Source organism: Hevea brasiliensis, chromosome 1 (assembly GCF_030052815.1).
Source record: "Hevea brasiliensis isolate MT/VB/25A 57/8 chromosome 1, ASM3005281v1, whole genome shotgun sequence".
Classification (NCBI taxonomy): domain Eukaryota; kingdom Viridiplantae; phylum Streptophyta; class Magnoliopsida; order Malpighiales; family Euphorbiaceae; genus Hevea; species Hevea brasiliensis.
The window spans coordinates 41,642,664-41,670,463 of record NC_079493.1 but is presented as its reverse complement, the minus strand read 5'-3'; the positions used below and the strand labels follow the sequence as shown (position 1 = coordinate 41,670,463).

General features: G+C 32.8%; 1 protein-coding gene across 2 annotated transcripts; it reads left to right on the top strand.

Moving 5' to 3' along the window:
* The first annotated feature begins 1,397 nt into the window (after positions 1 to 1,397).
* LOC110660358 (probable U3 small nucleolar RNA-associated protein 7) lies at positions 1,398 to 19,648 on the top strand. Of its 2 annotated transcripts, none has more exons than XM_021818649.2 (9): positions 1,398 to 1,751; positions 1,906 to 1,989; positions 2,114 to 2,179; positions 2,261 to 2,350; positions 2,760 to 2,892; positions 7,697 to 7,815; positions 11,573 to 11,640; positions 17,122 to 17,170; positions 18,462 to 19,648. In XM_021818649.2, exons 2-9 carry the CDS (start codon positions 1,933 to 1,935, stop codon positions 19,491 to 19,493), a joined length of 1,614 nt encoding a protein of 537 aa, XP_021674341.2. In that variant the 5' UTR covers positions 1,398 to 1,751; positions 1,906 to 1,932; the 3' UTR covers positions 19,494 to 19,648. The 2 variants fall into 2 exon arrangements, with proteins under 2 accessions (XP_021674341.2, XP_021674340.2); XM_021818648.2 differs by having other exon boundaries at positions 1,399 to 1,784.
* Positions 19,649 to 27,800: the final 8,152 nt, after the last annotated feature.

The window sequence follows — 27,800 nt, the reverse complement described above, 5'->3', positions numbered from 1 at the left end:
ATCCAATTGTACCTAAATGAATCCTACAAAATGTTAATAATTATCATATAATTATATTTAATTTATGTGAATTAAAAAAGCTTGAAAATTTCACTGATTGATCTAGGTCATCTAATGATCGCCTTTTCAAAATAGTGTCTGATCAGAATGAAGTTGGCTCCATCTTGAAGGTTTCAGCGTCTGAGTTCAATGGTGGTCTCGAATTGCCAATACGATAGTTGGATTGACTGGAATCTCGCTGAAAAGCAACAAAAACCCATTTTTCTCTCTTTTGTCCGTACAAAAAATGGCCACCAAATTTGGCACGATTGGTTCCATCTAAAAGAGCTCTCCACTAGGAGATTATAGCTACTGGAATCACTCTGATCGAACCTCGGGATCGTCGGATATTACTTTCCAAAGTTTGGAACCCATTCTTTCTCTCTCTCTCTCTCTCTCTCTTTGCGCAACCTCCACCTGCCGCTGCTGTTTCTCTCCACTAGAGAGTTGTCGGATATCCCTTGGAGGAGCTAGAGCGTTGCCTATCAGTAGGTCATGAGTGGCCGGCAGGAAAAGATGGAGGAAATGAAGGAAAGAAAGAAAGAAAGAAAGAGAGAGAGAGACGTTGGAGAGGGATTGGGTTGCTAAGTTTTTTTTTTTTATAAGTAAAATTACATTTTTGATCCTTTAACTTTTAAAACTCTTCAAGTGGGTCTATTTTCTTTCTTCAATTAAATCCAATCCTACGTTAACTCATTTAAATATAGTTTTAAACAAAACATTTATCAATAATAATAATAATAATAATAATAATAATAATAATAATAATAATAATAATAATAATCGAATTATAAAGTACAAATAAAAGCATAGGAATATAACTATGACCATATTAAACTTGTGCACAAGAAGTAAATTTAAAATGCTATATTCAACTAACTTCTTTAAAATTATAATATTATATTAAACTTTGGAAATAGTCACTTTAAATTAAATTTAAAATTTTAAAATAATGCCACAAAATATATTTATTTAATAAGATAATATTAAAATACTTTCAGAATTTATAAAATTTATATTTTAAAAAGATTTTGGTTATTAAGTGTTGTATTTAGGAACTAATTATTTGTATAATTTGTGATTTGATTTATTGTTATTTAGTATGTACTCTGATTAATATTTTTATCACGTTTTATACATTATATTTGAATTATGTAAACTTTAGTTAATATTTAATGTTATATTTAATTATTTATTGAACATTAAATATAAAAGGTTTGAATTTTCATGTTTGGCATCCGATCAGTTTGGGTTTTTTTTTTTTTTTTTTCAACATAATAAAATAACGGCCATGCGGCGGGTATTAGCAATCGGATTTGGACGGTTCCTGTATCTCATATATTTTACGGGTTCGGTTCGGATACTTTAAAATTAGCTGTTGCCCTACCGTTCTATCCCTAAATCCAAGTCTCCTTGAAAAACCCCATCTTTTTCCCTCTTTCCCTTCCGTCAAGTGCCTTAGCTCTATAGCCAGCAAGCTTCCGCCGCGCAAACTCGCGAAGCTATTCCCCGCCATTGACGAAATTGGCTTGCTTGAATCCCTTGCCAGCGACAGTCTCAGTTCCGATTCTTAAACTTATAGTTCTACTGTTAAACTTTCCTGCGGTTTCGGTCCCGCTGTCAAGAGGCACTTGGGTAAACTTCTTGGTATTTTCGTGCTCTCCTGGTTCCAAGGTGCGGCCATTAAGCCGTTGCCTTGATTGTAGCTTCGGGTTCGTCGCTCTCTCTCTACATAGCGATTTCAGGTGGAGCGGAGATTGTTATAGATGAATTGAATTTGTTTTGTTTGTTCATAGAACAGGTGCTTTATGATTATTGATTGAATGCTGGTTGCGTTAAATTGGTAACTATCTTGGCATTCGACAGATCCAGCGTATAAATTTCAGTGCCCAGATGGGTGTCAAGCAAGATAATGCTGATCCCGGACAGATTTTGCCTCCCATTGAGCAGGTTTTATTTTGATTCATTGGTTTTATATGTTGAAAAAGGCTTTTGGGCGAACTTATTTATTATATTTGCTTTCCATGTTGGTTTTGAACTTCAGAAAATTATGGAAGATCTTTTTTGTTTATAGGAGTTATCGAATGAGTTGGATCCTAAGTTAAAGAAGTACCTTAGAGGAGAAGGTACTAATTTGGAGGTATGAAATGGCCGGGTGACACTTGAAGCAGCATAATTCTTTTGGGTTTTTGTTGCATTTTGATATCTCCGTGTTTTGCAGGTTTTAAAAGACAAAAAACTGAAAAGTCAACTTTCTGTTAGAGAAGAATTATATGGAATATCTGCAAAAGCTGCTGCGAAGGCAGAGGAGGTGAATTACTTGCTTGTTGTATCTTCTAGTTTGTCACAGTTCAGTACCTTTTTTCTCTCTCACTTCTCTGGTTATAAAAGCCAAAAGCTCAAGGATTATAATGTGGTTCTGCTGTAGGTGTTGTATTTTACTTGCAAATGTTAAAGAAGTTTGCTTTCATTTCACAAGTGGCAATCCTTTTTCTCTTTTCGGTTTTCAAATATACAGTTTATATATATATATATATATATATATATATATATATATATATATATATATAAAATAACGAATAGGTATTCTGTAATCCTGACATGTTATAGCATTGTAACTTCTAGATTTTGTGTTCTTCTCCACACATTATACTCTTTCAGTAAATGGTGCAATAGTTCTTTCATTAAAATACTTTATAATATGTGATCCTTTTAATCAGTGGCTTATGCCAAGTGAGGGAGGCTATCTTGAGGTTGAAGGTATTGAGAAGCCATGGAGGATCAATCAGCATTCAATTAGTTCAGAAATTAATATCTCAAGCTTAAAGAATCAGCATGATATAATTATACCAGGTTGGTGTGTCGGTGCTTTTTCTCTATACTTCAAATTTGTGCATCTTTTATACCAATTTTCTTAGATTAGTTATTGAATTTAGTGGTGTGTGTCATATGCAGCTGCATGCATTGTCTTACAGGTTAATTCTAATCAGTTCATATTGGTTTAAGCTTGTCAAAGTGAAACTGTTGGTGAAAATAACTAGAAATTGCTGAAAAGTAGAGAGAAGGAATGGAAATCCCATTGCCATGTCTCGAGTTTTCCAATAAATTGCTTCCATTATTGATAGAAACTCTTCAAAAATAGAGGAAGGAAAGGTATCAAACAGGGTTACCCACTTTAATATCAGTTTTTCATTTATGCTTATTAGTTTTTCATTGATATAAACGTTGGGGCGTCCTCTACTAACGACGCGCTACATCGGAGCCCGGGTGTAGTGACAAATATGCAAGGGTGTAGGGCGTTCACCGAAAGCGACGCGCCATGCCGGCGCCCGGGTGTGGTGTTAAGTGAGCAAGGGTTCCCACATCATGGACGGGTGTGGGTAAAGAAGTTAGTCCATAAGACAGATAATAGAACAAATAGTGGAACAGAACACAAGATAGACATAGAAAATAATAGAAGATATCATAGAAGGAGACCAATTAGGAAGGAGCAGGATAGGAGGAGGATCAGGGTTGGTACTTGGAATGTTGGATCACTTACAGGAAAATTAATGGAGCTTGTGGATACCTTGGAAAGGAGAAGGGTGAATATTGCTTGCATTCAGGAGACTAAATGGGTAGGAGAGAAAAGTAAGGAAGTGGGTAATTCAGGGTACAAATTGTGGTTTACCGGAAAGGAGAGAAAGAAGAACGGAGTGGGTATAATCATAGACAGGACATTGAAAGACGCAGTAGTAGCTGTGAAAAGAGTAGGAGATAGAATTATACTAGTAAAGCTAGTACTAGACGGAGAAACAATAAATATAGTTAGTGCTTATGCCCCACAAATAGGACTAGACAGAGAGAGTAAACAAAGGTTTTGGGAAGATATGGATGATTTAATGCAAAGCATACCGAATGAAGAGAATGTTTTCATTGGTGGAGATTTGAATGGACATGTAGGAAGTGATAGGCAAGGTTATGAGAATGTGCATGGAGGTTTTGGTTTTGGCAGTCGAAATGAGGAGGGAAAAAGCATCATGGATTTTGCTATGGCATACGACCTAATACTAGCAAATACCTACTTTATAAAAAGAGAGTCACATTTAGTGACTTTCAAAAGTGGGCAACATAGAAGCCAAATCGACTTCTTCTTAACCAGGAAGACAAATAGAGCTCTATGCAATGATTGCAAGGTCATTCCAGGAGAAGCTTTAACAAGTCAACATAGGTTGGTGGTCTTGGATGTCAAGTTTAGGAACAATTCAAGTAAGGTCAGAAGAAATAGTGTAGCTCGAACAAAGTGGTGGGAGTTCAAAGGAGTAAAGCAAGTGAAGTTCAAAAATGAGCTTCTTGAGTCCGAAGTATGGAAGCTAGATATGGAGGCCAATGATATGTGGATACAGATGGCATCAAAGATTACAGAAGTAGCTAGAAAAGTACTTGGGGAGTCTAAAGGACATGGACCACCCTCAAAAGAGAGATGGTGGTGGAATGAGGAAGTACAAAAGGCAGTGAAGAGAAAAAGGGAATGGTATAAGAAATTACCTAAATGTGATAATAATGAGGCATATGAACAGTACAAGATAGCAAAGAAAGAGGCAAAAAAGGCAGTTAGCCAAGCAAGAGCACAGGCCTTTGAAAAGTTATATGAGAAACTTGGAACTAAAGAAGGGGAGAAAGATATTTATAGATTAGCAAGGAGTAGAGAAAGGAAATGTCAAGATCTCAATCAAGTTAGGTGCATTAAGGATAAAGAAGGTAAAGTGTTGGTGAAAGATGAGGACATTAAAGAAAGATGGAGAAATTATTTTAATGATCTCTTTAATAATAGTCAAAATGGAAATAGCGTGAATATAGATTATAGAACAATAGAAAAGAATGTAAATTATACTAGAAGGATTAGATCTTTAGAAGTAAAGGAAGTACTTAAGAGAATGAAAGTAGGTAAAGCTGTGGACCGATGAAATACCAATTGAAGTGTGGAAGTATTTGGGAGATATGGGAGTGGCATGGTTAACTAAATTATTTAATAAGATTCTAAACTCAAAGAAAATGCCTAATGAATGGAGGAAGAGTATTTTAGTACCTATTTTTAAAAATAAGGGAGACATACAGAGTTGCTCAAACTATAGGGGAATTAAACTCATGAGCCATACTATGAAGTTGTGGGAGAGAGTTGTGGAGCATCGACTACGTCATGATACTTCTATCTCTCTCAATCAATTTGGTTTCATGCCTGGTCGTTCAACTATGGAAGCGATCTTTCTCATTAGAAGCTTGATGGAGAAATATAGAGATGGAAAGAAAGATCTACACATGGTTTTTATTGATTTGGAGAAGGCTTATGATAGTGTTCCAAGAGAGGTCTTATGGAATGCGTTAGAACAAAAGAGGGTATCTATTAGGTATATACAAGTATTGAAAGATATGTATGAAGGAGCAACTACTATTGTGCGCACAGTGGGAGGGGACACAAGAGATTTTCCGATCTCAATTGGATTACACCAAGGATCAGCCATAAGCCCTTACCTTTTTACATTAGTTTTAGATGAACTGACGAAACATATACAAGAGAGTATTCCTTGGTGCATGATGTTTGCGGATGATATTGTTCTGATAGATGAGACACGAGAAGGAGTCAATAGGAAGCTAGAACTTTGGAGAAGTACTCTAGAGTCAAAGGGTTTTAAGTTAAGTAGAACGAAGACAGAATACATGCATTGCAAGTTCAGTGAAGGCCAAACTGGTGATAGGGAAGGAGTTAGTTTGAATGGAGTGGCACTGTCCCAAAGTAATCACTTTAAATATCTAGGCTCAGTCCTTCAAGTAGATGGGGGATGTGAGGAGGATGTTAGTCATAGGATTAAAGCCGGATGGTTGAAGTGGAGACGTGCCACGGGAGTTTTATGTGATCGTAAGATTCCCAATAAATTAAAAGGAAAATTTTACCGTACAGCCATACGACCGGCTATGCTATATGGTAGTGAGTGTTGGGCACTGAAAGAGTCCTACGCATCTAAGATAAGAGTTGCAGAGATGAGAATGTTAAGGTGGATGAGTGGCCATACTAGACTAGATAAAGTCCGTAATGAAAGTATTAGAGAAAAGGTAGGAGTGGTGCCAATTGAAGATAAGTTGAGAGAAGGGAGATTGAGGTGGTTTGGTCATATGAAGCGTAGACATACGGAGGCTCCAGTTAGACAAGTAGAGCACATTAGGCTAGAGGATAGAAAGAAAAAAAGGGGTAGACCTAAATTGACTTGGAGGAGAGTAGTACAGCATGACTTAGAAGCATTACACATTTCTGAGGATTTAACCCAAAATCGTTCAGAGTGGAAAAAGCGAATCCATATAGCCGACCCCAAATTTTTGGGATAAAGGCTTAGTTGAGTAGTAGTTGAGTAGTAGCATGGAAAAGAGGACTTGGATAAAAACCTTCCTCAAAAAAGTCCAGGTAATGAGGTTTTCTCTTGAAGGAGAAAAATTAACTATTTGCATTCAATTTTACAGGATGAGTGTGGTTAACTTGGAAAAGTTGGTAGCAATAAATCTGGCAGTGTGTTTTGACATTGATGTTGGTCTCTTTTTCGTAGTTGCTTTTTGATCAAGTTAGATTGTTCTGCAAAAAGATAAATACTGGATTCTTCAGTCATGGATGCTGGGTGAGAGTATGAGACTCAGTCCCTGGTTCATTAGTGTGGGATATTGACTATTAGATCTGTAGACAAATATCAGTCATTTAAAGATCTTGAGGTTTTATTCTAGGGCATGTTCTGTTGACTTACAGATTCTCACCAAGCATTAAATGCTATTGATCAACTGTTTCAAGCATGAATCATACAGCCTGGCAATTCAAATAGATTGTGTACTTAATTTTTATCAAGTGTTAAAGGGATACATTCTGGCAATTAAAAAAGGGGAATTATCATACCCCTTTGTTAGTTTGGTTCATTGTTTAGAAAAACCCTCCTGAAAGAAGGCTATTTTGTAGCTGATAAATTTCAGGTGCCAACCTTGTTTGAGCACTGATATTTCTATGCTAGATCAAACAAATAAAAGATATATATATATATATATATATATATATATATATATATATATATATATATATATATATATATATATATATTCTGTCTCTATGAGATGTTGCCTTAAATTTTGGTGTAAATTGTGTCAAATTATTGTGAAGTGGGCCTTCCAGGTATATTTAATTTGAGATTTGGATGCATTTCTTGTCATGCAATTGCCATGCTATTGGTGCTGTCGTTATATGATAAAAAAGTACTATTAATCTGTTTTATGGGTCTGGATAGTCAATTATGACCATTCTTTTAAAGCCTATGTTTTATTTTATTTTATTTTATTTTTTTGTTTCCCTTTCTATATGGTTTGCTTCATTGGATTATTATATAATCCTCATCTGCTAGCATAATTCTTGTAGTTAACTAATTTTTTATTTATGTCAATAATGCTGCCCATTCTTTTATAGTCACACTTGCAAACTCTAATTGAGCCCTAAATTGTGCTTAATTTTAGCATGCACAAAATTTATTCCTAAATCATTAAATCTTGTTTCTCCTACCGAGATTCTGAGATAGAGCTTCTTTTGTTTGAGTTCTCTGTCTTGACTATGAAATTTTGAGATTCTCTACCTGGACTCTACCAAAATATGTAGATCTTGGTCCTTACACTTTGGATTTCAACTCAAGTGGGCGATACATGGCTGTTGCTGGGCGCAAGGGCCACCTGGCAGTTTTAGACATGAAAAACATGAGCCTCATTAAAGAGATGCAGGTATGCCTTGAGACTTTAAATTCATATGGCTCTTAGTGAGATGTGATTAGATTGTGGATGATACCTACTTTCCCAGTTTATATAGTGATACTTAGTTTATAGATTTATTTTTCCTACTCTTTGTCATTTTTAATTTGTTTATTTTTTCCTTTAAATTATTGGAAGTCTCATTCATGTGGTGTGGTGTGCCTAAGTTCACAAATGAACGTAGAATGTCTTATTGTCTAATTAAATATACATGAGAATTGATTAAAGGAAATAAAACATTGCACAAGTACTGCAGATTTTTGTGCCTTTAAATTGTACAAGGCCATATGATTATATGCACAGTTGCACACAGACTCTCACCTACTCTTTCTTTTGCTTGTGTTTTTAAGTGAATCATTCTAGTTTCGTAATAAGTTCTAATGCCAATGTTTGGGTAATTTCATTTCTACTTGGGGTTCACCAATTAATGTAGCCATAGTACAAAGCAAAACATGGATGAATTTTGTTTATCAAAGACAGTAGTACAGGAGTACTGTATTTTGTATAGCATGATGGACGTGTCCTCAATACTGGTTTGGTAAGTCAATGATTCATTGTTCAGTTGCAATTAAAAAAGAAAAGATTGACATTGCTAGGTGTTAAGTTCTGTGTTGGTGTCTGGATCAAGTTCTGGGTAGCCGTATGTAAAAATAAGGTTCTTGTATGGACAATTTGAAAATTGCTAAAAATACTTTTTCCTACTTACTTTATGAGCATACTGGATTATTAGATCCAAAAATCCTTGTATTGCTGAAAACCATTTTCAGGATGTTTTGGCTTGAGAATTTTCAAAAAAGGTAATAGGTGGCAATTAAGTTGATCATATCAAGAATGAAGACTTGTCTATCAATGCACATAAATGAAATAATGAATATACTATATCCTATTACTTTACTGAGATGAGCCATGCCTTTTGACCATAAGATTCATACTGAGGGATAGGCATTCAATTCAAGGGACCTTTTGATAAAGACATGTACTGAAGTTATTTTTACCCTATGAAAAAAGTAGTGAATTTTTTGCCCTCTTGTCATCTGTTTCAAATTTCAGAAATTTGATGGCATGACATTGAATACTATGTAAAATTTTCTGTTTTTGGTTTTGGTTTTTGTTCTCCAATTGTCAGCAAACTTTTATATATATATATATATATATATATATATATATATTGATGATCTAGAGGACATGGATTACCCTCAAAAGAGAGATGGTGGTGGAATGAGGAAGTACAAAAGGCAGTGAAGAGAAAGAGGAATGGTATAAGAAATTATCTAAATGTGATAATAATGAGGCTTATAAACAGTATAAAATAGTAAAGAAAGAGGCAAATAAAGTGGTTAGTCAAGTAAGAGCGCAGGCCTTTGAAAAGTTATATGAGAAACTTGAAACTAAAGAAGGGGAGAAAGATATTTATAGATTAGAAAGGAGGAGAGAAAAGAAATATCAAGATCTCAATCAAGTTAGGTGCATTAAGGATAAAGAAGGAAAAATGCTGATGAAAGATGAGGACATTAAAGAAAGATGGAGAAATAATTATTTTGATGATCTCTTTAATAATAGTCAAAGTGGTAATAGCGTGAATATAGACTACAGAGCAATAGAAAAGAATGTGAATTACACTAGAAGGATTAGATCTTCATAAGTAAAGGAAACACTTAAAAGAATGAAAGTGGGTAAAGCCTGTGGCCCGGATGGAATACAATTGAAGCATGGAAGTGTTTGGGAGATGTGAAAGTGGCATGGTTAACTAAATTGTTTAATAAGATTCTAAACTCAAAGAAAATGCCTGATGAATGGAGGAGGAGTATTTTAGTACATATTTTTTAAAAATAAAAAAAGACATACAGAGTTGTTCAAACTATAGAGGAATTAAACTCATGAGCCATATTATGAAGTTGTGGGAGAGAGTTGTGGAACATCGACTACGTTATGACACTTCTATCTCTCCCAATCAATTTGGCTTCATTCCCACTCGTTCAACTATGGAAGTGATTTTTCTCATTAGAAGTTTGATGGAGAAATATAGAGATGTAAAAAAAGATCTACGTATGGTTTTTATTGATTTAGAGAAGGTTTATGATAGTGTTCCAAAAGGTGTCTTATGGAGAGTGTTAGAACAAAAGAGAGTATCTATTAGGTACATGCAAGTGTTGAAAGATATGTATAAAGGAGCAACTACTATTGTATTCACAGTAGGAGGGGACATAAGATTTTTTTTATCTCAATTGGATTACACCAAAGTTCAACTGCGAGCCCTTAGCTTTTTACATTAGTTCTGGATGAATTGACGAAACATATACAAGAGAGTATCCCTTGGTGCATGATGTTTGCGGATGATATAGTTTTGATAGATGAAACGCGAGAAGGAGTCAATAGAAAGCTAGAGCTTTGGAGAAGTGCTCTAAAGTCAAAGGGCTTTAAGTTAAGTAGAATGAAGACAGAATATATGTATTGCAAGTTCAGTAAAGGCTGAACTGGTGATAGGGAAGGAGTTTGTTTGGATGGAGTGGTATTGCCTCAAAGTAATCACTTTAAATATCTCGGCTTAATCCTTCAAGTAGATAGGAGATATGAGGAGGATGTTAGTCATAGGATTAAAACCGAATGGTTGAAATGGAGACGTTCTATGGGAGTTTTATGTGATCGCAAGATTCTCAATAAGTTGAAAGGCAAATTTTACTGTACAGCCATATGACCGGCCATGTTATCTGGTAGTGAGTGTTGGGCAATGAAGGGGCCGTATGTGTCTAAGATGAGAGTTGCGGAGATGAGAATGTCAAGGTGGATGAGCAATCATACTAGACTAGATAAAGTCCGTAATGAGAGTATTAGAGTTTTTCGTTGGCGTGGTGCCAATTAAGGATAAGTTGAAGGAAGGGAGATTGAGGTGATTTGGTCATGTGAAGCGTAGACATATGGAGGCTCCGGTTAGACAAGTAGAGCACATTGGGTTAGAGGATAGAAAGAAAAGAAGGGGTAGATCTAAACTGACTTGGAGGAAAGTAGTACAACATGACCTAGAAGCATTATACATTTTCGAGGATTTAACCCAAAATCGTTTAGAGTGGAGAAAGAGAATCTATATAGCCGACTCCAATAAATTTTTGGGATAAAGGCTTAGTTGAGTTGAGTTAAGTTGAGTGGAGTATATATATTTTTTGGTGTTTTAAAATAGAAAAACAGGTTATTGCAACACAGGAAAACCGTAAAAAGTGGTTTTCTAGGTTTCATCAACTTGTTTTCTAAAAAATAAAATTTCAAAACTGGACAACGAAAGCCAAAAATGGAAAATAGAATTAATATCAACAGCATTCATTGTTCAATTGCAATGAGTGGCACTACTGTATTGTGGTGTAGAGTGGTTTATAGAAGTACTATGCAGAAGTACCTCTTGCAAGGTTCTATAATTTCATTCAAGCTGAAGTCGTGAGAAAGAGAGTAACTTGAATAATTTTGAAACAAAAAAGGGCAAATTTCCACCTTTAATTTTGCAAGAATTTGGAGTTGATGTGAATGAATTCTATTTTTGCAGCTTCTGAGTCGGCAGGGGATATGTGCAATAACTAACCATTGCATTTATTTTCCATATTGTCCTGCTGATAATAAATGACTAAAAACTGATTTCTTATTCTACCAGTTTCCTTTTCTTTTGAAAATTCAGCATGTTTTGCACCTTACAGATTTCTCTATGAAGTTAGAATGAATTACTAATTGCTTTTTGTTTTCTCAGGTCAGGGAAACAGTGCGTGATATTGTGTTTCTGCACAATGAGCTTTTCTTTGCTGCTGCCCAGAAAAAGTATGTTCATTTCATTTCCTTTTTTGTCCCATTAGATATTATATTTGTTTGCTTAAATAAATGACCTATATCTGCTAGATAAATCTGTACGGCAACTAGAGATGCTTCTTTTAATATGACTGGTGCCTGTGGTCTATTGGATATAGCCTGCCATTTGATGGATAAATTCTTGGCACAAACTGAAGCTGTACATTTTATATAGGTCTAATGGTCAAAAAAATCCAAACCATTGTGGTTTTTCAATTTTGTCTAATCCTTTTAACTATTACAATTTTTTTTTTTTTTTTCAAACTTTTACTGCAATTATGTCCAGATTACCAAAATTGGTCAAAATTAAAATAAACAATTATATTTTAATTTTCATTGAAATGAAAACATTAATATATTTTTCCATCTTCCCCGTGATTCTCTCTTTATCTTTCCCACATCTCCACCAATCCCCTTGTTTTTCTCTCACCTTTCTTTATCCATCTGCCATGGCCACATCTCAAACTCTGTTGCATGTTGCCTGCCATTTGAACCTCCCTTCCATCAATAGAGTTTAAGTTCTGAGAAAATAATTTGTTTTAGACTGTTACCAAGTCATCTCCTTCATTAGTACAAGTCTAGTTTGTATTTTCTACCATAACTTTGAGAGCATTTGCAAGATGTCACGTGTGTGATCATTACACATTGCAGATTTTCAATTTCTAGTTGCCTTAACTCTCTGGACTTACAATAATGATAGTTCTTTCGACTTTTCCTTGCACTATATGGAGAAAGGAGATTTTTTTTTGAGAAAATAAGAAGCATTTACAAGCTCTATATATAGTCAATGTATCAGCCATTTATAGCACAAATAAATAAGCATGCGAGTATCCCACTCTTTTTTGCTTGCAAATAATTCCTTTTTCTTCTCTTTGGAGAAAAGCGATGCCGAGAGAGCTGGATGAGAAAGAGAGTGATGCAGTATTGGAAAAGGATTAAAATTAGGAATTATATTCATTGTAGAGTTTGGAAGTTTAGAGTTTGGAAGTTTAGAGTTTTATTATTTTGGAATTTTATTATTATTAGATTTATTATTATTTTAGTTTAAGTTTGTTTAGGATTTCTAATTAGTATTTTATTGTTTTAGGGTTTCTAAGTAGTACAACATGACCTAGAAGCATTACACATTTCTGAGGATTTAACCCAAAATCATTCAGAGTGGAGAAAGCGAATCCATATAACCGACCCCAAATTTTTGGGATAAAGGCTTAGTTGAGTTGAGTTGAGTTGAGTTGAGTTGTATTGTTTTAGGGTTTCTAATCATAATGTAATTAGGGTTAAAAAACTCTACAAATAGGGCTAGGTTTCTCTTATTCATTAGTTTTGATTATGATCATTATTGAAAATAAATAAAATTTATTTGAGAATTAATTTCTCTCATTTCTTTGTTCTTGTTCTACATCAGAAAGTGGCCAAAAAATAAGCCAAAAAACTAAAAAAGAGGGAGAGAGGATAAAGGAGAGAGACGTTCGACCAATTTTGGTCAATTGGATATTGTCAATAAACCACTCAACCTTAAAAACTTAAGCTTTTAAGTGAGGACTTAAAGAATAATTTTGTAAATTTAACACACCTTTTGCACGCGAATGCTCACTAGGCTTAAAGATGAATAAGAGCAGATCTACCTTGACCCTACCTTGTGCAGAAATAAGGTAGTCAGGATTTGAATTTTAGACTTTTTGGTTTGAGAGGCTTGGATACCATATCAATAAACTACAAAATGTAAAAGCTTAAGCTTTTAAGCGTGGATGAACCTGCCTAAAAGGAGTGAACGAGTCATGACCCCGGTTGCTTCACGAGAACGTTCAATCTAAAGGAGTCGGGAATGATGCGTCCCACATCGATTCTGCAGAGAAGTCTTGGGTGTTATATATATGAGTTTGCAAACCTCCCCTTGCGAGCTAGCTTTTGAGGTGGATTTAAGCAGGTTCATATCAGTGGACCTCATGAATAGTTTTCTATCAACTCAACTAAGTTTTTATCCTAAAAATTTGGGGTTGGCTATATGGATTCGCTTTATCCACTTTAAACGATTTTGGGTTAAATCCTCAGAAATGTGTAATGCTTCTAGGTCATGTTGTACAATTCTCCACCAAGTTAATTTAGGTCTACTTTTTTTTTTTTTCTTTTTATCCTCTAACCTAATATAGGACGTTCAGTCTAAAGGAGTCGGGAATGATGCGTCTCACATCGGTTCTGCAGAGAAGTCTTGGGTGTTATATATATGGGTTTGCAAACCTCCCCTTGCGAGCTAGCTTTTGAGGTGGATTTAAGCAGGTTCATATCAGTGGACCTCATGAATAGTTTTCTATCAACTCAACTTAACTAAGCTTTTATCCCAAAAATTTGGGGTCGGCTATATGGATTCGCTTTATCCACTTTAAACGATTTTGGGTTAAATTCTCAGAAATGTATAATGCTTCTAGGTCATGTTGTACTACTCTCCTCCAAGTTAATTTAGGTCTACCCCTTTTTTTTTTTTTTATCCTCTAACCTAATATGCTCTACTTGTCTAACTGGAGCCTCCGTATGTCTACGCTTCACATGACCAAACCATCTCAATCTCCCTTCTTTCAACTTATCCTCAATTGGCACCATTCCTACATTTTCTCTAATACTCTCATTACGGACTTTATCTAGTCTAGTATGGTCACTCATCCACTTTAACATTCTTATCTCTGCAACTCTTATCTTAGACGCATAAGACTCCTTCAATGCCCAACACTCACTACCATATAACATAGCCGGTCGTATGGCTGTGCGGTAAAATTTTCCTTTCAACTTATTGGGAATCTTGCGATTACATAAAACTCCCGTGGCATATCTCCACTTCAACCATCCGGCTTTAATCTTATGACTAACATTCTCCTCACATCCCCCATTTACTTGAAGGAGTGAGCCGAGATATTTAAAGTGATTATTTTGGGACAGTACCACTCCAGCCAAACTAACTCCTTCCCTATTACCAATTTGGCCTTCACTGAACTTGCAATGCATGTATTTTGTCTTCGTTCTACTTAACTTAAAGGCCTTTGACTCTAGAGTACTTCTCCAAAGCTCTAGTTTTCTATTGACTCCTTGCGTCTCATCTATCAGAATAATATCATCCGCAAACATCATGTACCAAGGAATACTCTCTTGTATATGTTTCGTCAATTCATCTAAAACTAATGTAAAAAGGTAAGGGCTTATAACTGATCCTTGGTGTTATCCAATTAAGATCGGAAAATCTCGTGTCCTCTTTCATTGTGCGCACAATAGTAGTTGCTTTTTCATACATATCTTTCAACACTTGTATGTACTTAATAGATACCCTCTTTTGTTCTAAAACACTCTATAAGACATCTCTTGGAACACTATCATAAGTCTTCTCCAAATCAATAAAAATTATGTGTAGATCTTTCTTCATATCTCTATATTTCTTAGCTTCTAATGAGAAAGATCGCTTCCACAGATGAACGACTGGGCATGAAGCCAAATAGTTTTCTATCAACAAATGTTTGAAATAAGGACATAATTGCTAAAACTTGAAGGATTGGATAAATCGCAAAAACACGGAAATGTATATTTTATTTTATTTTATTGCCATTAGGCCTTGTAGATATTGTCACTCATATTACTAGGGAAGTAGGATTTGATTTGATCATAATATTCTGCTTCTTTCTTTAATATTAACACTGAAGTTTCAAACAGTTTAACCTGTACAAAGTCTGAAACTAAAGATTGCTTGAGATATATGTATTGACAAATTTATCAATTGCTTGGCACAATACTCTGCAGCAATTCTAATTGCTGTTTTATCGATTGTTGGATTAGTAGGACTGCATTCTACAATGTTCTAACTTGCATTGTGCCGATTTTATCTTGTTTCAATTCTAAGAATTAGCCATAATTTGGTTGTGCTATTGAATGTCTTCCAAAGTCTTGTAGCTTTCAATATGGCTGTCCAATAATTGATTCCAATAATGCATGGAAACTTCGACCAGTGACGTTTCCTTATGCCGGAAATGTTTCCAACATGGAGAGGGTGAGAAATGTGAGGGAGGCTTGTCGGGGCCATTTCCTTAAATATGGGAAGTTGGAAACACGTTTCTGTGCTCGGACAAGCTTGTCTTTAAAAAAAAAAATAATAATGTTAGTTTACACAAATGCAGAGGTCTTTGAGCTAGACAGAGGCTGCCCTGGCGACCGGCAATGTGACGCTGGTGACTGGCTATGCAAACGCAAGTATGGATCTTAAAGCTTCCCATGCTTTCTTCATTAATGGTTGGCTTTTAGGCCAAAAGTGGGCATCTGGGTTTCTATAAAAATGTTCATTTGCTCTAATGGGCCTTTGCCATCTGGTTTGGTTTAGATTAGATTTAATGGGGTTGATTTCTTAATAAAAATTTTATCCCATTAATGGGTTTGGTTTCTTAATGGGTTTAGATTAGCTCTAATTAAATCTTATCTAATTAATTAAAAATTCTTAAATTTATAAAAATAGACACTTTAAGTTTCATGAGTATGAAACTTGTAAACATTTTTTTTTTCTTTTTGATGTGGTTGAATTTTAATGTTGATTTGGACTTTATTTATTATTAGATATCTTTCATGAGTTGGATATACATTTACGCGCTTTTCCTGCGTTTCCGCTTACTATATTTTTGAAAATGCCATTTCTCCGTGTCTTCGTTTCTGTTTCCTTATTACAAAAATTAATTCTATTTTTTTTTTCCTTATGGAATAAGTTGTAAAAGACATTACAGGCATAGTGCTTTTCATACATTTTTCTTTTTAAACTAGAATAAATGTCTTTTGCCTTCTATTTCCATATTATGGCTTTTAGTTTAACCTCACTATTCCAATTTAGCGGTGTACCCATGGCAATTGCAATGTAAGACCTGCCATTTGGGGCTAATCTAAGTTCTAATAGGCTGACATTTCAAATTTTCTTTTATTGGTATTACTTTTGTATGCATTTTAGTCAATACTTAAATACTACCTCACTATTCCAATTTAGCGGTGTACCCATGGCAATTGCAATGTAGGACCTGCCATTTGGGGCTAATCTAAGTTCTAATAGGCTGACATTTCAATTTTTCTTTTATTAGTTTTACTTCTGTATGCATTTTAGTCAATACTTAAATGCTACTCGGCCAATGCATGTATGTACTTTAAGTTCTCAACATCCTCTGCTACAGCCTCATTGTTGACTACGTATATTTGCCATTTGATTTAATAGAATATGCTATAAGTAATAAACATGAGCATATTTCAGGAAAGTGACATTTATTATTTTCCATCTCTTGTAAAATCAATTTATTCCATAGTTGCTTAGAAGTTCAGTTCATTTCTGCTACATGTTAAGATTGTTTGAGAAGTTCTAACGTGCCATCTATGTGGTCGATAACATATTATTGGTTAAACTTGTTATATAACTCATCTGAAATCAAAGAATTCCAAATTATGCAGGTACCCTTACATATATAACAGGGATGGCATTGAACTTCACTGTTTAAAGGTCAGTATACTGTCCTTGGATGCATTCTACCTCTCTTTAAGCTGCTGTAAAGCTCTTTCATATTCTTAGGAGGTTAACAACTTTACCTGAACTGGTTAAACCATTATTGTGATATTATACAAGTTTGTATTTTTATTTTTTGCTTCTTCAAGCTGTAATCTCATTTCCTGTTTCTATGTCGTTTGCCTTTTCTTGTTTGTTTCAATTACTAAGTATTTAGGGCTACTTTTGAAGAATCATCCTCTGCAATTCAATCAATTTTCAAATGCTATATAGATTTAAAAACCCTCCTTTCTCTCTGTTTTGGTCCTCTTGTTTTCTCAACTAGTATATGACCCTTATGATTGATATTAATAAATGGGCTAAATATTATTTGACAGAGAACTTGTCTACCAAGAACGCTAGTGTAGATTTGTAAAAAATTAGCTATTATATTTTTTAGGATAAATTACTATTTTGACCTTGTGTTGTGCCATAATTGAGGTCCCTACATTTCAGAAAATAGATGAAAACTTCCCTAGTTTTTAGTTCTTTCATACACTTTCATTCCTCCGTCCATTTTTGTCAATTTAATAATTAGTCAAGGGGCTAAAAGGTGATCAATGAGAGACAAAAGTATTAATAATGGTAACAACTTAGGCACTAAGTGTTTAAAGTGTTTATTATTGACAGCAAAAGTTGAGAAAAATAGATGGAGGGGCAAAGTGTATGATGATGAAATCACAGTTCACAACTTAGGATGTCTTCATCTATTTTCCAAAATAAAGGAGCCCCAGTGTATTATGGCATAACAAGGGATAAAAAATTAATTTTCCCTATTTTGATTGGTTATTTCTTATTTCAAGTTGAAATCTTGCAAGAAAGTGGAAGACTAATGTATTGTGCTGTGTTTCAAATATGATTTTGCACAATGGTTAATTTGGCTTGTGTTGGGTTCTTAAGGCCTGTATATGATATTATTCACCACCCATTATGGCGTGGACTTGGAACTTATAGGAGGCTTATTTCAAGTTAAATTTTTTAATTTTCATGTGCATGTGGACCATGTTGTACCTCAATTTGTTCATAGGTTATTATTCTTTCTGATTTGTAGCTCACGAAACATTTTATTTTCTGGTGTGGTAGACGGAGTTCTAGAAGCTTTTAAATTATTATAATCTGGTTTTATATCTACTGGAATTCACTTTATTTGGCTGCAATCATTGTTTAATTCACAAGGAAGGCCCTAATTCTTGATTGTTGATCTTTCTAGAGCAAAAAATTTTATTTTTATATATTATATGCCTTGCAGGAACACGGTTCAGTGTTGAGGCTTCAGTTTCTGAAAAGCCATTTTCTCTTGGCATCAATAAACAAGTTTGGGCAGCTCCACTATCAAGATGTCACAATGGGTGAGATGATTGGTAATATACGAACGGGTTTAGGTCGTTCTGATGTGATGCAGGTTAATCCCTTCAATGGGGTTGTGGCTTTGGGTCATTCAGGAGGTACAGTGAGCATGTGGAAACCCACCAGTGCAGCTCCGCTTGTCAAAATGTTGTGTCATCCTGGTCCTGTCTCAGCGATGGCATTCCACCCTAATGGCCATCTCATGGCTACGTCTGGCAAGGAAAGGAAAATTAAGATATGGGACTTGAGGAAGTTTGAGGTTCTCCAAACCATACCAGGCCATGCAAGGGCCTTGGATTTCAGTCAAAAGGGATTGCTAGCTGCTGGAAATGGATCATTCGTTCAGATTTTTGGAGATCTCTCAGAATCACAGCATTATAGCAGATATATGGGCCATTCTATGGTGAAAGGTTACCAGATAGGCAAAGTGTTGTTCAGACCATATGAAGATGTTCTAGTCCTAGGGCACTCAATGGGATGGTCTTCAATTCTTATCCCAGGGTCTGGGGAACCCAACTTTGACACCTGGGTAGCAAACCCATATGAAACATCTAAGCAGAGGAGAGAGAAGGAAGTTCGATCTCTTCTTGACAAGCTCCCATCTGAGACAATCATGCTGAATCCTTCAAAGATTGGTACAATGAGGCCAGTCAAGAAGAAAGAGAAACAAACAAAGCAAGAAATAGCAGCTGAGATGGAAGCTGCTGTTGAAGCTGTGAAGGACACTGCTTTCAAGAACAAAACAAAGGGGAGGAATAAGGCGAGTAAGAGAGCAAAGAAGAGAAAGGAGCTTATTGAGAGAGTGAAGAGACCTTTGTTGGAGAGACAACTGAAAGAGGATGAAAAGTTGGCTAAGAAGCCGAAAATTAGCGAGAAGGAAAATGCACTACCAACAGCTTTGCAGAGATTTGCCAGCAAAAAAGCAACAGCTTGATTGTGCTGAATTTTGTCATCCATCTTTAAACCCTTCGAATGTATGAAATTTTCCTCATTTGAGCCCCAGTCATTCCCGAATTTTGTCTTCCCCGACTAAAAATATATTCAAATGGTAGTTATTTATAACAGAAATGTGTCCTAAAATTTTGGTTATTTCATTTGTCCTCTGATTTTAAAAAAGGGGTCAGAATAGTGTGTTATAGTTTTGCTTATTATTATTATTATTATTATTATTATTATTATTATTATTAAAATTCCCTTTGGCACTCTGGATCCATCAGCCCGTTGGTAGCTATATTATATTTATGCATATTCCAAGGAGAAAATGTTCAGCTAATTGGTAGCTATTAATTATTTCCGATTATATTATTAATTTAAGCACTATTTTGATAATTTTTTTTTGTCATTATCTTTAAGCACTTTTAATATTAGATTTTTTTAAAAATATTTTAAGTTGGATATTTAATTTTCATTTTTACCATTATTTCCTTTTAAGATTAATTATGTGATGAAAGATGTGACTCAGCAATCACTCTTGGCAAAAATTTTACTGTATTTCCTGTCGTTTTACATGGTATTTTTACTTATTTATTTTTGTCAAATAACGATTATAATTATTATTATTGTTTTCAATTATTTTATTAGTTCATTATAGTTATATGTGAATCATTGATAATTTAACATGATAAAATCAATAATTTCACCACATCAAAAAAATTAGTAATACTAAATGAAATTTTATCATATTTTATATTATCATTACTATTTTTATTAGTTATATAACTTTTCTTTGATTAATATCTAAAATTTTAAATTAAAAAATTAAAAATACGAATAAAAATTAATAATAGTCTTGTGTAAATGCACAAGTAATTAATTAGTAATAATATTATTGTTGTGCAAAATCTGCACAATTATTTCTTTAGACTATTTAGTAGGGTAATATAATACAATATAATTAATTATGTAATAAAAAATAATTGTAATGTAATTATCATTACAGTAATATATTCAGTTGTAAAATAAAACTATAAGTGCTATAATATAATGATAATTTTTATTTTAATATTAAGTTTATTTATAATGTTAATAATAAGTAGTAATAATTATAGTGATTGGTGGTTGAGTTTTAGTTGTAACTAAGTATTAGAGGTGGTGGTGTCGATACAGTGGCTAAGTAACGATGGCAAAGTGAGGGTAGTGACTAAGTGCTAGTGTGAGTAGTAACAGCTAAATAGTGATATCAACAAAAGTGTAATAGTGTTAACAATAAATTAAAAAAAATTAAAATTATCGATATTTTCACATGTAATAATTAATATATTATTTTTAAATATAATTGATTACATTATCCAATTATCATTTTATTATAGTAATTTTTTATTATTAAATAATATAATTAAATATGTAATATAATTTTAATTTTGTCTTATTAAATATGACCTAAATTCATGATTTCTGTACCATTGAAACATTTGTGTAATTAAGTAATTACAATGGTATTGTTTTTAAAGAAAATCTATGCATCATCATTATAACTCATCAAATTTGAGACCGCCTTGGATTTTCTTTAAAAGACTCCATCATCACTTCCTCTTGCAAATAAATTTCCAAAAAAGTAAGCTGAAATATATTTGAATATTTAATTTAAAATGCTTTATTGTTAAAATAATTTGTATTTTTTTTTTGAGATGACTGTAAATATTTTTGTTGAAAAAAAAAAAAGAAAAAGCTCACAAGTTGCACATATGGATTGTCCATTACTCTTTTAAGTTTTGTGGGATTTGGATAAAAAAAATATATAAATGAACAAATCAACTTTTTAATATAAATAAATTTTATATATTAAAAATTCAGTAAAAGTAGAGAATTGTATAAAATTTTAATGAGAATATGGTTATTTTTAAATAATAATTTTCTTTATGTAAAAATGCATTAATCTTTACATTTAACTAACTAGTTATGTTAAAATTGTAGGGCTATAAATGAAAAAAAAAAAAAAATACTAGCGAGTTATCAAGGCTTGGTTGAATAAAAACGATTTATTTTTTTAAAAAGCCGAGTTCAAGTTTACATTTTAGGCTCGTTTAATAAACGAGTTGAACTCTAACTTATTAATATTTTGCTCGTTAATTGTTTTAATTAATTAAAATTATTTAATTTTAAACTTACTGCTTAAAATTAATAAAATTTATTTTGTTTTGAACTCAACTTTTAAATTTATAACTCACTATAATTATAAATGAATTGAGTTATTTAAAAGCAAAGCTCAATTTTTTTTTAAATGAATCAAAATTAAATTTAAAAATTTTTTAATGGACAAACCTCGACTTGGTTGAATTCGTTTATACTCCTAAAATTTTGTAAGTTACCATTTCCTTGGCTAAGTAAAAATTGGCAAGATGGATGAAAATTAGATGATTTTTTTTATATATATATATATAAACGTAAAACAGTTATGGCTTTCATAAATACGTGATCTTAATGGTATCATCTTATGAGCATAAATCCAACAACGGTTAACTATAATAGTAGAGGGAACTCCAGATTTACGATGCTTCCAGAAATTTTAATTTAGATTAAATGTCAACTTTATAATTCCTTCCTTTTTTATAGATAAAAAAATTCGCTCTAAAAAAAAACTCTTTTTTTTTTTTAAAAAAAACCTTTTTTTTTTAAAAAAAAGGAAATATCTTCCTTAATATACACTTGTATGTATTGCGAAGGAAGAGAAACTTTTCAAACACATGGTGAATAATTACTTAAAATAATATATTTATTTATGATTAGAAAATTTATCCAAGTTGAATCCAGCTAATTATCTTTGATTTCTTGAAACAGCCTAAAAATTTCAAGATAATGATAATGATTTTTTTTTTTTTTTATTTTCTAAGCTGATAATGAAATGTTGATAGGTTCTAAATTTGAATATGAGATATTTTCATCCCACAAACTATTAAGTTACCACATTATTAATATCAAGGCAAACTAATTAATCTAAACGCAAACAAAGGACAGAACATATAAAGAGCAGATCATGATGTTGGGTAAATTATGATCAGTTAGGCCAGATAAGGCCCATACTAAAACCCTATTGCACGACAATTGTTTGAGGATTTTAATCAGGAAAGAACCGAGATCTTCGAGATATGACGTAGGCAATAAATTTGTGTTTTTCTCTATTTGGAAAATCATTGAGGACGATGAAGGGTGGTGATGGACTTGGACATAGCCTTAACGTTGTTGGTTTTGTTAGTAGTATGCCTTAGACCATATCGTTTAGTATGTATCTTGTACATATTTTATTAATAAAAGACAATTTCACTTTTTCATTTACATAATGTATTTATGTGTAATAGAAAATATCCATTGATATTTTGTTAGAAATTCTATTATTAAGTTATTAAAAATATGAGTGACAGTATTTCTAGCACAAAGTATCATAAATTGATTCACAATCGAGGATAATTCACACAAGACATGACTTATCCAGAAAGATTGTAATCATATTTATTCCCAACGTATTTATATGAGATATAAATAAGATGGAATGGTGAGTCTCATGCCATATAATAAACATGATAGGCACTTATACATGATAAGTAGGCCAAACCAGTAACGTATATGACAAGCACATGAAGTTTACTCTTGTTAATGCATTGTCATATATCATATTAGTACATATAATCTTTAAACTTGAGATAACACAGTTATTTTGTATATAGGTGGTTTGAGTTTGATACTGCTTTCATACTCGTACTGTGTATGAATATATGGGCATGTGTTGGCTTCTACTAGTTATGTATAGAGGTAGGTGTTGATCAAGATGGAATCTGTTACCTAAGTAAATAGGGACAAAGTCCTATGTTCATTTAATTCTTCTTGATATTTCAAGTTTCTGACCAGGACAGACAGATTTAGTCAGAAAACAGTTTCTAACAACAAAATTTAATTAATCAAGAACTGTAATTAAAAGAGAACATAATATTCATAGCAAATGTGGTTTGACATAAACCATGACTTCAGCTCAAATTATAATTTTGTAACATAGAGATTCTAATGCATGGTAACATATGATTTTAGGTTCATTTAAAGGTATTCTTTATTACTGATTGGGTGGCCATGGCATGCTATGCTAGATGTCAATCACGGTCTATGAGATGCCTAAAATGATTTAGAGAAATCATTTATGGTAAGAAATAGTTCTAATGATATTAAGAGTTAATATCATATCTCATCGCCAATTAGTGATGAGCCTAGTAAGTCACACACATACATTAGATAATCATCAAGTAAAATATGATTTAATTGATTAATTAAAGAGTTTAATTGATTAATTAAATAGGTTTGGTTTGCAATAAGATTGCAAAGTCCCTAGCATGGCTTGAAACCAAATCTAGGCTATTGGATATATAGTAGAAGTTAAATTTATATTTAAAGTGTTTAAATATGAATTTAATTATGAGAAATTAATTAATAAAAATTAATTAATTAATTTATATTTGATATAAATTGATTAGAAGAGGAGAAATAATTATTTTGGGTTGAGAACTCAAAATTAAAACACAAGGGTAATTTGGTCATTTCACAATGTGACATGTGACACATGAGATGATGACACATGGCACTATATAAGCTTGTCATTTGTCTTCCTATCATGCAAGGTGATCAAAGTCAAGATTAAATCTAGCTTTGACACTTGGCTTAATATGATTAGGTCAATTAAAATTAAGATGCAATCAGGTGATGACATTTGGCAATGGTTTTAAGTGATGATCTAATTATAAAAGAGAAAGAATGAAAAAATAAAATATACATTCTGATTTTTCTCAAAGTGTGTCGTCACCCAAAAGGCTCTCATCTCCTATTCTTCATCTTTTCTCATCAATTCAAAGAAAAATCAATTATTTTCTTTCAATTAAAATTGCTAGAAATTATTTTTAGTGTCTTATATATATCTACAACCTCTTTAAAGGCAAATATCTAATTTTTAATTGGTTGGCAGAGGCAAATATCTAATTTCTAATTAGTTGGCAGGGCTTGAGAAGATGGTTTAGGGGCTGCCCATTGGTGATCTTGGTGTGGATAATCTAGAGGGACAACTCTTGGGGTTCTAGTTGCTTCCCCAATTACATCTACAGTGCATCAAAATGTTAGTGTACATATTATTCTTTTAATCTAGGGTTCTAATGAATTAATTTATTAATTCAAAAATCTTAAATAGCAAATGTAGATCTTAGTACATATTAAAAGAGTTTTAATATACAATTGAACATTGAAATCAATTAGGTATATAATGGATATGGCATGATGCATGAAACTCTAGAAGAAATTTTTGAATTCAATGATCTAAACTAATAATTTTCATGCTTCCGCTCGTTCAGGTTTGAGGCTAGTGGGTTTCAATGGCACAAGTCTGATAGCTGGCCCGATGCTCACCAACCCGACCAACTTAGCTAAACCACCAAATAATCCCAATACTCATTTTCCATGCTCAAACCTCCGCCACCATCTAAAACACTACACATTTCCACTTCTTTGATTGTATTCCACATTTCTTCCACCAAAAAAGTTGTCACGAGCCAACAATACAAACTAAATACCTCCGACAAACTAAAGGCAACGTGGTGGCCAACAAGAATCGTCTCTGCTCATTCCACCCAAATGGAGCTACGGATATTTTTAAATGGTACCATTTCTCAATCTCAATTTTGTTCTATGTTAATGAGGGAAATTGCAACAACACACCCAATTACAGTGCTGATGGGGTATTTGGTTCATTCTTCTTAAATATTGCATGTATGTTAGCAACAAGAAGTGGTGGGTTCATTCTATTACTGCCATTTTATCATTTGTTAGGCCTCCTCTTGTGTGCTCATACTATGGGAATGCATTTAATTGACAATGTATATGGATTTCTCATGTGGGTTGTTGAAAATATTATTAAGGTACAAACATGCGTTGTCCAATTCGGCTTATGGTATTGCAATTAACAAGGTTGTGGATTTTTCCTCCTAGGATGATTATGTATTACATGAAAGAATTAATGTGGCTTTATGATTTTATTACATTTGTTGAAGATTTTGAAACAAAGTCAATTGAAAATCAAGATGCAAGGATTGAAGTTTTTGAATGGTGTGACTCATTATTCACATGAAGTTGTATGTGCGAGTATATGTTGCTGATTTTGTGGGTCAATAAATGGACATGAAGATTGTTGTATTGCTCTTGAATCTGCAAATCTATCCAAGAACAAGGATGAAGCACTCTTCCCTGTAATTTCTGTGTTAGCTTCACATTACCACAAGTTTTGGGGTTTTACTTAGTTCTTATACTAAAAATTGCTTCAATTATTTCGGTGATGTCTCCCATACAATCTTGAGGACAAGGCTATTTTTGAGGGGTGGTATTGTTAGGGATATGATGTATTCTAGATTAAGCAAGAAAGTTGTGGAAGGATTGTAATTGATTCGCTAGCTCAGCTCAATTCTGTTGGACCGATTCTTGGGTGCACGTGATGCAATAGCTAGGAGAATTATATATGGGAGAAAAAGGGTAGGGCGAGGGGCATGAGAGAAAGTTATTGTAATTTTCAGCTAAAATACTAGCTTGGGGGCAGAATTCTTTCTGCTGGGAAGGCTTAGCTCTTCTATTTTGGCATTGTTGCTGGGCCAAGCATTCTCTGTAGAGTGTTTGGAATTTTTTTTTCTTGTTATATTTGCATTGAGAATTAGAGAGGAGAGTGAGAGAATTGCTGGTGTAGTTCCATTATTGTAATCTCAAGTTCTTAATACAATTTCATAATATCTTCTTTCCATTTGCTTAAGTTTCTTACTCTATCACATTGTTTTGAATTCATAATCTTAAATATAAAACTCACTACAATTATAATTGATGCGCGAGTCTTCGAAACTCAATTTGATTCTTTTTCTAAATGAGTCAAACTCAGCTCAAAAAAATTTTAATGAACAAAGCTCAACTTACACTAAAAGGGTATTTGGCTTAACTTATGAAAATCAGTTTATAAGCTAATTTGAGTTTATGAATATTTAAAATTTTAAGCAGTCATGTATTTAGTTAAAATAAATAATTAATGTGTTTAGTAAAAAATAGTTTATAAGCATATTTATTATTAAAAGGACTAAAGAGAATATTAAATGAGATTTATAATAAAATTTTAAAAATTAAATAAAGATAATATAATAAAATATTTAGTCAAACTAGTTTATAAGAATAAATCTTATAAGCATCAGAATAAAAATTTGAATTCTTTCAATTTATTTTTTTTAACTTATAAAATTAAAAATTATTATAAATAAACAAATCAGCTAATATAAACATCTTCTAAATTACTATTTTCTTGGCAAGTAAAAATGGGCAAGATGGATGAAAATTAGGTGATTTTTTTTGGGGTAAACATAGCACAGGTATCGCTTTCATAGATACGTGATCTTATTGGCATCATCATAAGAGCATCAATCCAACAGCGGTAACTATAATAGTAGAGGCTACTCCAAATTTAAGATGCTTCCAGAAAGTTTAATTTTGATTAAATATCAAATTTTTAATTCCTTATCTTCTTTATAAATAAAGCTCTTTTTAAAAAAAAAAAAATATTTATCTCCCTTAATACATACACTTGTATGTAATGTGAAGGATTTCAAACACATGGTGAATAATTACTTAAAATAATATTATTCATAAATAATTAGAAAATATCTTTGATTTCTTGAAATAGCCTATAAATTTTAAGTGTTGATTAATGAAAAATTTTTCTTATTTAATTAGGTTCATTTTAAATTTAAAAATAAAATATATAATAAAATTTACTTATTAAATAAATAATTATATATTTTTTTATATTATATTTATGATTCGCAAGTGTTAATAAGAATTTTTGATAAGAAAATTTGTTTTTTTCCTTAGCTGATAAGGAAATGTTGACACCTAATATGAGATATTTTCATCCCATAAACTATTAGGTTACCAGATGATTAATATCAAGGCAAACTAATTAACCTAAACGCAAACACAGGACAGAGCATATAAAGAGCAGATCATGATGTTGGGAAAATTATCATCAGTTAGGCCAGACAAGACCCATACTCAAACCCCATTGGCTAATTAATTACAAAAGCAAAAGAAAGTGAAAAGAGAACGCATTCATAATGCATGGACAGAAAAGACGCCACACCAAAGGTCAAAGATGGTGCCAAGATTTTGTTCAGAAACTAACACCAAACCACCCCAAAGGATAATAAAAAGCTTATACAAATATATATATATATATATATATATATATATA